Genomic DNA, 11,079 nt, shown 5'->3' with positions numbered 1-11,079 from the left:
ACCTCTGGTGTGTGCCTCTGATTTCTGCACTATTTTTATGTACTGTACACTGCTACTAAACTAAAGTTTCAAGTCTTTGAACGAGACATCTTGGCTAGCACCTTCCAATGAGTTCAATGAGGCTAATGCTGGTGACACACACAGCTGGCTCATAGAATGAAATTGATAAGCCTTGATAACCCTTTCCTGTTAAACCACCCTAAGGGCTTCTCAAACTTTTGGTATTGCAACCCACAAATCCAAATCTACCACTCTCTGCTGCCTTGGTCAGACCACACCTGGAATACTGTGTCCAATTCTGGACATACCACAATTTAAGAAGGATGTTGACAAGCTGGAACGTTGACAGGTGAGGACAATGCAAATGATCAAGGGTCTGGAAACTAAGTCTTGTGAGGAGCACTTGAAGGAGCTGGGTAGGTTTAGCCTGGAAAAGGAGGTGGCGGAAGAGATATGAATGACATCTTCAAATATCTCAAGGGCTGTCACGTGGAAGATGGAGCAAGCTTGTTTTCTCCTGCTCTGGAGGGGAGGATTCAAACCCATGGCTTCAAGTTGCAAGAAAGGAGATTCTGACTAAACATCAGGAAGACCTTTCTGACAGTCAGAGCTGTTTGACAGGGGAACAGACTCTCTCAGGAGGTTGTGGCCAAGCTTTCCTTGGAGGTTTTTAAGCAGAAGTTGGACGGCCATCTGTCACGGATGCTTTAGCTGAGATTCCTGCATTGCAGGGGGTTGGACTAGATGACCCTCGGGGTCTCTTCCAACTCTTATCATTCTATGGTATGGTGAGCCATCAACTTAATTAGCACAGGGGCAGAGGGTGTGCTTACAAATAAGAAGGTGGCAACCCCTTGGTGCTGAGGCGCCATTTCCTGCATGATGCATCTAGCGTGGCCATGACCCAAACCCAGAGCGAGTGTTTCTGGAGGCGTCTGGGCCACAACATGGTGGTCCGCTGCTTGCCTTTGCTCCTTCTCCAGCCCAGCAGCTGTGTGCCTCTTGCAGCCACGACCCTAGTTTCCCATGAAAAGCCAGCAGAATGTTTTTGCTTGCAGCCTGGCTCCTCTTGGTAGTGAGTTATTGGGACAAGTCATAGAATCATAGAGTTGGAAGAGACCCCAAGGGCCATCGAGTCCAACCCCCTGCCAAGCAGGAAACACTGCAGGAAACAGAGCACTCCTGACATATGGGTGTCAAGCCTCTGCTTGAAGACCTCCAAAGAAGTCAAAGGCTTTCGTCTTTGCTGCAGTCGGCCTGGACTTTCTCTGCCGGTGCAGCACCTGGGATGTGGAGGGTGACGCCCTGTTTTTCTCCCCGCCGACCATGGAAGGGGTTTTCGCGGAGCTGAAGGACTTGGAGGCAGATGTCTAGTCCGAGTGAAGGGGGTCCCCAAATACAGCAGGAGACCCCACCGCACCCCTGCTTCTCATTGGAATAAATGACCGTACAAGTTACCCCGCTCAGATAGTCTTAATTGGCAACAAATCTTTCCCCCTATTCTTAAAATGAAGCCCAGTTTCCCAGCTTCCTTCCGTAACGCGCCTGACTCACAAGAGGCTCTGAAAGTAACCACGGAGCCCGTAACGAAGAACTCTGCCCCGAGTGGCCTGAAAGGGGCTGGGAGCCTCTCTGCCCCCGAGGGGTCCTCACCCCCCCCCCGGCCCGGCCAACTTCGAGACCCGCGGGGGTCGCGCCGCCCTCCCCTCGAAGTTGGCCCGGCATGGGCGAGGGGGACGCGGCCGCCAAGCAGCGCCGGCCTCGCGGGGCGTCCACGGAGACCTCCGCGCCCGGGGAGGGGGTCCCCCGGGGAGCCAGGCGGTCTCTCGGGGGAGCATCGAGGGCCTCGCCGGCCCCTTCCCGCCCCGGGGCGGCGCCGGCAGCTCAGCGCTCTTCTGGCCCCGCCCCCCCGGGCAGCCCGGGTCTTAAAAAGGAGCCGCGACGGGAGCGCGACGCGCGGACGCCCACCCGGCAGGCAGGCAGGCAGGCAGGCAGGTGAGTCCGGCCGGGGGCCGCGGGGCGGGAGCGGAGCCGGGTTCCGCCTGGGACGGCGCTCCGCACGTGCTGCTTGTTTCCGAGTCGAGGAAGGAGATTTCAGGGGGCCGCGTGAAAGCAGGCGTGGGGCCGGGATGCCCCCTCGGCCCTGGCTGCGCGGGGCTCGGGGCGCAGGCAAGCAGGCAGGCAGCCCGCCCCTCGGAGCCCAGCGAGCCCGGGCGCCGGCGCCTCGGCCCGCCCTTCCCGTTCCCCAGCGCCGGAGCTCCGACCGCCTGCGGGGCGTCGAGGTCGAAGGGGGCCGAGGCAGGTTCGAATCCGCCCTCCGCGGGGAAGCCCCCGACGCCGCCTCCCGGGAGGACGGGCGAAGCTTCTCTCGGGCTGCTTCTGTGGGGGACCCCCGCCTTGCCCACCCTCCCTGCCAGGAGGGGAAACGGCTTGTCCGAAGAAGCCGACACGGAACCCGACCCTCTAACTTTCTGTGCGCGGGGCGAATGCCCGGAGGACGTCCACATCTCCCCATAGATGCCTTCTGCCGCGAGCACCGGGCATAAATGGATCAAGGCACAAACTGATCTCTCTGGAGATTTCAGCGCCACTGAAAGTAGCCATCGCGGCTAATAGAACTGAAAGCCACACTTTATTTTGTAATTAATTCTATTTCATAGAATCTCAGAGTTGTAGAGTTGGAAGGGACCCCAAGGGTCATCGAGTCCAGCCCCTGCGATGCAGGAATCTCAGCTCAAGCATCCAGGACAGAACTGATATTCTGCTTAATTTTTTTAACCACCTCCAAGTGGTTTATAATTAAAAATAAAAATAAAATATCCAAATTATCATCATACATCTTTACAAGTACATATAAGTGGGAGGTGGGAAACTCCCTCCTCCCCTTTCTGTACAGACAGCACTCAGGAATTTGAGAGTCACATAATGTTGTTTTGTCTTTCTGAGGGTTCTGGCTGCCTTTGCAGATGTTCCCTAAAGGCCATCCAGTCCACATGGTGTTAGACTGTCTTTGGCACTGGATTTACTATCTTCTCCTTTGTTTGTAAAGGCAACAAAGGTTCACCAGACTGCAGAGAATGCTCCCTTTGTCTTTTGTCCTCTGGTGATGCACGACTTCTGGGTTGGTTTTTTGGTTAAAGCCAATTTCTCGGACTCTCTGTTATGCCATTTCTGGATGGCTATTCCTTTTCAAGGCTTTGCTACTTGAGTCCTTTCTAGAAAGCAACACTTTGAAAGATGTGTTTGTTCTCTCTTTTGATACGTTGCTAGTGAGCCGTACCCATAATGAGAAGACTGTAAGGGCAGGAAACCTTTGAATGAGGAGAGAGATAAAGAGGCAGTGAAGAGAGACGCCAGGCTGTCCAGGCGCATCATTGTGATGCCCAGTTGCTCCCACTTAAGGTTTTGTAGTGGGCTCCATTGCAGTGGGTGGATCCCCCAGAGCAGCCCTGTGTCAGCACAGGACACAGATGGGCCAAGGAATTTTGTAAGTGTCCCAGACAGGTGCTGCTATTGTGTAGCCTGTTCACAATCAATGCTGTTTTATTTATTTTGTTTATTGCGTTTCTATGTTTGCCAGTGAGATGCTGGTATCAAGGCCTGTTAGCCTTCCCACTTCCTCAGGTGATGAGAAATCTAGAGAGCTTTCTTTCCATGAAATCCCTCACCCAAGGCTCCCGTCCCGAGTAAACGAAGGTCACAACCACACCACACATTTAAAACGCATGGCTTCTGCCACCCAAGAGCTGTAGTTTACCTGGCACAGAGATAGTTTCCAGCACCCTTAACAGGCTATGGTTCCCAGGATTCTTGGGGAGGAACCACATGTTTTAAACGTTTTTATATGTGGGGTGCAGCCATGAGCTAAGGCATCCTCATGTGGATCAATAACCAATTGAAACAGCAGGAAGCAGAATGGAAGTATGGACAGTTGTCACAGAGAATCTGTATTGTCTCACTTTGCCTTTTAACTTCCTCATAAATAGCCTAGAGTCCAAGGTGAGCTGGGAGGTGCTGGATTTTCCTGATTGTCTCTCTAAAGGAGTAACTGGGAGGCCAAATGGCAAATGGGGTTTGATGCATGCAGGGGTAAAATGTTGCACAGGCAGGGGGTGGAGGGAGAATCCCAACTTTGCGCGCCTGTGTATGTATATGATTGTGGTCTGAATGGACAATAACTGACCACTAAAGGGATCTTGGCTTTGTGGTGGACAACTCAGTGTGAATGCTGAACAGCTGGTGTGAAAAAGTCAGATTTCGTGTTGGGGATCAATAAGAAAGGAGTAAAAAATAAAACTGCTGAGAAAAGGATGCAAGGATGCCTGAATGCAAAATCTGTGGTGCAACTGCAGTTGGATTGCTGCGTGTAGCTCTGGTTGCTGAACTCAGTGGAGGATAAAGCTATCAGTGGCCACTGATTTATCTGCAGGATCAGAGGCAGGATTGTGAGGGAGAGGGTCACTGCCCCGAGGCCCAGTTCAGGGGCTTCCAGGAAGAGCAGGTGCTGCATTAAGTAGGATTTTGGACCAACCCAGGAGGGTTCTTAAAGAGCATGAAGTTCCCCAAGGACAGCAGGGCTGGTTTATTATCTTGTAAAGCAATTCTTTTGGATCACTTGTTTGGGCAGGGAATTGGGTGGGTACCTCAAAGAGGCTGGTCTCTTCTGGAAACAAATAAAAGACTTGTATAACAAGAACATAATATAGTAAGGCAACAACCCACTCTGATGCAATGCAAAATAACCCAGTAGATGTTCAGTTTTGAGTTTTGTGACGACCATGTTAGTTAAGCCGGACTTGGGCATCTGCTTTGTATATTTTACCCTTCGCAGTTAATTCATTCTCCAAAATACTAGATTTTGGATCTACTTCTCATACTCAGTACTAGGACACAGTAAGCAAGAATACAGTGGGTGGGTGTTTGTGTGTATGTATGAGGTTTTTTAAAAGGAGCCCAAATAAGTTTTTTAAAATACAGCGGTACCTCGGGTTAAGTACTTAATTCATTCTGGAGGTCCGTTCTTAACCTGAAACCGTTCTTAACCTGAAGCACCATGTTAGCTAATGGGGCCTCCTGCTGCCGCCGCACAGCTGGAGCACGATTTCTGTTCTCATCCTGAAGCAAAGTTCTTAACCCGAGGTAATATTTCGGGGTTAGCGGAGTCTGTAACCTGAAGCGTATGTAACCCAAGGTACCACTGTAATTGTATTGTTATTTAATTGTCAGTATTTGCTTGTGCCACTCTTTATCCAGCTAACTATGCAATCTAAAAGCCTGGGGAAGGTCTAACTCAGTCACAGAAGGGCAGCTATAGCTCTGTGCCAAAGGACATCATCAGATTTGCATGCAGAAAGTCCTGGCTTCAGTCGTCTGCCTATCCTGGAGTGGCTGGCCTGCCCTGAAACCCCAGGGAGCTGCTGCCGCTGAGTGTAGACTGCACTGCTCTCGATGGGCCAGTGGAAGCTTCTTGTGGACAACAGGGGCAGCCAGCCTGTGCCGCCACAGGCACTGCTGCACGACCACTTCCCTTATCCTTGACTTGTAGGATCTTAGAATCTCAGCATCTTAGAATCATATAGTTGGAATAGACCAAAAGGGCCATCGAGTCCAACCCCCTGCCAAGCAGGAAACACCATCAGAGCACTCCTGACATATGGTTGTCAAGCCTCTGCTTAAAGACCTCCAAAGTAGGAGACTCCACCACACTCCTTGGCAGCAAATTCCACTGTCAAACAGCTCTTACTGTCAGGAAGTTCTTCCTAATGTTTAGGTGGAATCTTCTTTCTTGTAGTTTGGATCCATTGCTCCGTGTCCGCTTCTCTGGAGCAGCAGAAAACAACCTTTCTCCCTCCTCTGTATGACATCCTTTTATATATTTGAACATGGCTATCATATCACCCCTTAACCTCCTCTTCTCCAGGCTAAACATGCCCAGCTCCCTTAGCCGTTCCTCATAAGGCATTGTTTCCAGGCCTTGGACCATTTTGGTTGCCCTCCTCTGGACACGTTCCAGTTTGTCAGTGTCCTTCTTGAACTGTGGTGCCCAGAACTGGACACAGTACTCCAGGTGAGGTCTGACCAGAGCAGAATACAGTGGCACTATTACTTCCCTTGATCTAGATGCTCTACTCCTATTGATGCAGCCCAGAATTGCATTGGCTTTTTTAGCTGCCGCGTCACACTGTTGGCTCATGTCAAGTTTGTGGTCAACCAAGACTCCTAGATCCTTTTCACATGTACTGCTCTCAAGCCATGTGTCACCCATCTTGTTTTTGTGCCTCTCATTTTTTTTTGCCCAAGTGCAATACTTTACATTTCTCCCTGTTAAAGTTCATCTTGTTTGTTTTTGCCCAGTTCTCTAATCTGTCAAGGTCGTTTTGAAGTGTGATCCTGTCCTCTGGGGTGTTAGCCACCCCTCCCAGTTTGGTGTCATCTGCAAATTTGATCAGGATGCCCTTGAGTCCATCATCCAAGTCGTTGATAAAGATGTTGAATAAGACCGGGCCCAAGACAGAACCCTGTGGCACCCCACTAGTCACTCTTCTCCAGGATGAAGAGGAACCATTGATGAGCACCCTTTGGGTTCGGTCAGTCAGCCAGTTTACAAATCCACTGAGTGGTAGCATAGTCAAGACCGCATTTTACCAGCTTCTTTACAAGAATATCATGGGGCACCTTGTCAAATGCCTTGCTGAAATCAAGGTAGGCTACATCCACTGCATTCCCTTCATCTACCAGGCTTGTAATTCTGTCAAAAAACGAGATCAGGTTAGTCTGACATGACTTATTTTTCAGAAATCCATGCTGACTATTGGTGATCACAGCATTCCTTTCTAGGTGCTCACAGACTGTTTGCTTAATGATCTGCTCCAGAATCTTCCCTGGTATTGATGTCAGACTGACTGGGCGATAATTATTTGGGTCCTCTCTTTTCCCCTTTTTGAAAATAGGGACAACATTTGCCCTCCTCCAGTCTGCCGGGACTTTGCCTGTTCTCCAGGAATTCTCTTCACAGGTATACACATCCCTGACATATAACGCCACTCCTCCTCCTTTCTTGTCTGGTCTGTTTCTCTGAAATAGATTGTATCCCTCCATTATTACATTCCAATCATGGGACTTATCCCACCAGGTTTCAGTAATGCCTATTATGTCATATTTAGTTTGCTGTACCAAGAGCTCAAGGTCATCTTGTTTATTTCCCATGCTTTGCGCATTAGTGTACAGACATTGAAGTCCATTAATCATTCCCCCGTGTCTCTTATTTAAGGATTTTTTCCTCCCACCACTAGGTCTGCGTGCTGTTTGCTCCATTTGGTCCAGGATGGGGCTGAAGGAAGTGTACACAATAGTGACCTAGGTGGATCAACGGTCTGCCTCAACAGAAGGCAGATTCCCATTTTTCCAATGTCCTCTGGTACCTCAGAGGAAGGTCAGCTGCCTGCTCTTTGCCCTCCTTAAATTCAGACTAGGAACCAGTTCTTTCAAAACAAACCGTCTGCTTTCAGTCTATTTAAGAGCATCTTACAGAGCTCCCAATTTCCATTCAGGCTCGGCCAAGTCCTACGCTGGAAGCAAGAGCGTTGCTAAGGGAACTACATGCAGCAGCTCTCTTTGTGGCTCAATAAGTTATTTTTCCTTCTTTCTAATACGGGATTATATTCTATACAAGCATCAGGCTGACTCCCTACTGGTGGGGCTGATCCTTGGAGCTGGCTGGCAGGGGCTTTGGGGGCAGGAATCAGGTTGGAGCTGGCAGCTTTTGGGTTCTTAGAACCATTTGCTTCCTTGAGATGTGCTTGCCAAACTCAGTTTCCACCCCTGTAAACACAGCTGTATCTCTGACATGTGGATCCAGTTAGATTGCTTTATCTTTTTGGAACATCCTTGTTGCTGGCTGGAGAAAAGGGCGCAGGCACCAGCATACGGAGAGTGGGCTCTGCACATCATTGGCCACTGGGAACAGCAGGTGTGGTGTCTGGGTTTATTTTTTAAAAAATGCTGGTCAACTTTTTGTGCCAAGCACTCAGATGTGCAAATTGCCGTAATACTTTTCTACCATAATACAGCAATAATGATTTTTTTAAAAAAACAGAGGGCAACAGTGCAGATTCAGATCCATTTACAAAGTGCAGAGGATATAGATCATAGAATTGTAGAGTTGGAGGGGACCACAAGGGTCATCTAGTCCAACCCCCTGCAATGCAGGGGTCTTTTGCCCAACATGGGGCGCAAACTCACAACCCTGAGTCTCCTGCTCTACTGACTGAGCCCTCTCAGTCTCTCTGCTGGAGTGCTAGTACTGAAGGGCGGTAAGAGAGACTCTGGGAAGCAATTCCACCATGGAAACGGACCTTGTGGGGCCCTGCAAAACGTCACTTTGTGTAGAGCAGCCCCTTCTTTGTCTAAGGGCCTTGTTGCCTTCTGGGGTGGGGGACACATGCTGTGGGGGGCAGGGGCAGAGCAATAAATGTGGATTTTGCCTTTGCACAGTGTGGTTTACACACACACACACACACACACACACACACACACACACCTACCTCTCTGTTATCCATCCCTGCAAGCTGAGAGTCACTATCAGCTTTCAAGGACATATTCCAGCCAGACAAGGAGGGTGCAGAGCACTGGTCGAAGGAAGAGTTTGCTCATCCCGTTTTTGCCTGTGGTTTGTGGGTTCGCAAAACCTTTTCACAGACAAAAGAAATGTGTGTGTGTGTGTTCTCTGCCTATAGAAAGCAGACAGCTTCTCAATAAGGCTGTGGGAGAGAGATTCATTCATGCAAACCTAATCTGCCCTTCCTAAGCTAATAAGCAAACTGAAACACACGTATTCCTTTTGCTTGCAAACTCACCAGCCATTCCTTGATTTTCAGGTTCCAGGATGGACTGATGCCTCGCTTTGGTAGCTTAATGAAGTAATGCAAATGCAAACCTCTTGGGAGGTTTTTCTTTTCCTTAGGCAGGTGGCTACCTTTAAGCAAGGGTTTTAATTAATCTTTCTCCAGTCTTCTGCCTCAGGCTTGAGGTAGATAAATACGATTTTTAAAATGCAAACATTATCAAAAAGTACAGTGCTACCCTCACTTAGTAAACTCAGGTATTTATGGACCTCCAAATAAAATGTTTGCAGAGTAGTATTATTAGTTTTCTTTTCTTTTCTGTACCGCTTTATATTTTTAAGAAAAAGTCTCAAAGCCGTTTATAACACATTAAAACATCAAATATAACAATCCAGAATAAAACATTACTGAAGAAAGTCAAAATAAAGTATGAATTCAAAGCAGTGTAGTTAACAGGAAACTAAAGTATTACCTTAAAGATTTCAAAACAAAACCTTATAAAGGTGGTCAACTACAGAATGTGCATTTAACGCGGCAAAGTTAACAAAAAAACTTAAACATTTCAAAGAAGGAAGTTGGATATAAAATGCACATTTAAAACAGCACAATTAGCAAGAGAATAAAATTTTACCTTAAACCAGTGCTTTTTTTCTTTTAAAAAAAATGTTTAGGGTTACTCTCATTTTCCTACTCATATTGAAATACTGCCCCCCAATGAGGCCAAACTTAGATTCATAAAATGTTTAGGGGTCTGCGTCCCCCCAGAAAAAAGCACTTGTCTTAAACAGAGAACATATCTGCTACTGTTGCTGCCAGTCCTGCCAGTGGTGGTTGGTGCTGGCTGTGAAAGCTCAGGCTTGAAGAACTGCCTCTGTGCTAAGAAAAAACCAAGATGGTCTCTGGCCTCTTCAACAGCCCCAGCTTTTGTAGCTGGAGTCAGTCAGGGCCCTTCCTCCCAGGCCAGGTGGGAAAAGGCCGGCAAGGCAGGGGTTAAGTCTTCCAGGACTCACAGCCAAGATGCTCTGCAGGAGGAGGCCTTCAGAAACCTTCAGTGACCTTGCTGGATGGCAGCACCTTTCTAAACCGTGTGCCCTCCAAGGTTTTGGGCTCAAATTTCCATCCAGAGATTTTGGACCAAAACTCCCCTCAGTTTCAGCCAATTTGCCTAAAGAGCTGGCCTGGAAAGGGAGCTTTAGAGGGCAATTTTAAAATAGGGAAAGTATGAGGATAAGGGGAAGGAGAAAATAAATTTTGCCTTTGGAGGAAGACTTGGATAATGGAGCACCCACAGCCACAACTTCTTTTGGGGTGGGCACAATGCCATGAATATGGCAGCAGGAGAGTTAAACCAGAAGGGCAGCAGTCAAAGGCCTGGCTCTTGGCCTCGACTCAAGGCTACAAGAGGCTTGTTGTGGCTGCAGGGAAGTGAGTCAAGGAGGTGAAAGCACCGCCACCCGGATGAGCAGAGAGCCAAGACCACAAGCCCCGTTGCTCCCAGGCCAAGTAACCTACTTTCATCAGCCAGCCAAAGGGAGGGACCAGAACGCAAACAGCCAGCCTGGGCTGAAATGCTGGAGCAGATGCGCCTGGCTTGGAATCTGCCAGTAAATATGCTCTGCTGCTGCTGCTGTTGCGCTTCCAGGCTGAGCTCTCCAGCTGAGAGATCCGCTCTTGCTGCCTGGCCATCCGTTGTTGTGTGTGCTTCACGAGTCTTGGGCAAAGTTCCTAGAAGAAGACAGTCGGCTCCCGGGCCAGAGTTTGCCATCGCAGCTCCCTTCCTCTAAGTAGAGGTCTGCAGTTTTATGAGGGGTGAGGTCTTCCTTAGTTGCCTCCTCTCCTGCCTCTGTTTTCTTTTAGAGTTCTTGATTACACTTGGCAGAGAAGGCCTTGAAAAGACTTCAGAATGAGGCTGGGACAAGGACTCTCCCCATTTCTCCTGCTGCTGGGAGGATTTGCCACAATTCAGTGCCAGGTAAGAGCTCATCCTGCCAACCTGTCTGTTCGCTTTGGCTTTTCTTTCCAGCCGCCTTAGCAGCGCATTAGAAGAGGGATAAGCAGACTTCCAGCTTGCGGTGCAGTTGGGTAATTTTAGACTCTGCACTGAAATCACCTTAGCAGGTTTGAGGGCTGGGGAGCTTCTTGAGAGGGCCATGTATTGCTTCACTTCCATTGCAAGGCCAGCTCTGCTCTGTTGGGGGACCCCTTCTGCCCCTGCTGCTGATGTCTGTCCCAAAGT

General features: G+C 49.1%; 1 protein-coding gene across 2 annotated transcripts in view; it reads left to right on the top strand.

The window, feature by feature from the left end:
• Positions 1 to 1,978: 1,978 nt before the first annotated feature.
• Positions 1,979 to 11,079, top strand: part of PLAT (plasminogen activator, tissue type) — a 28,538-nt gene continuing 19,437 nt past the window's right edge. Inside the window, exons 1-2 of one of the 2 annotated variants that reach the window (XM_083514285.1) lie at positions 1,979 to 1,995; positions 10,701 to 10,815. In XM_083514285.1, the coding sequence (XP_083370411.1) occupies positions 10,747 to 10,815 (69 nt within the window). In that variant the 5' untranslated portion in view covers positions 1,979 to 1,995; positions 10,701 to 10,746. Of the gene's footprint in view, positions 1,996 to 3,252; positions 3,488 to 10,700; positions 10,816 to 11,079 lie in introns of those variants that run through there. The other variant, XM_083514286.1, reaches the window with a different exon arrangement.

Source organism: Podarcis liolepis, assembly GCF_965112155.1.
Source record: "Podarcis liolepis genome assembly, chromosome: 7".
NCBI lineage: Eukaryota > Metazoa > Chordata > Lepidosauria > Squamata > Lacertidae > Podarcis > Podarcis liolepis.
Note: the sequence above shows the minus strand (reverse complement) of the source record. Positions and strands in the feature narration are given on the sequence as shown.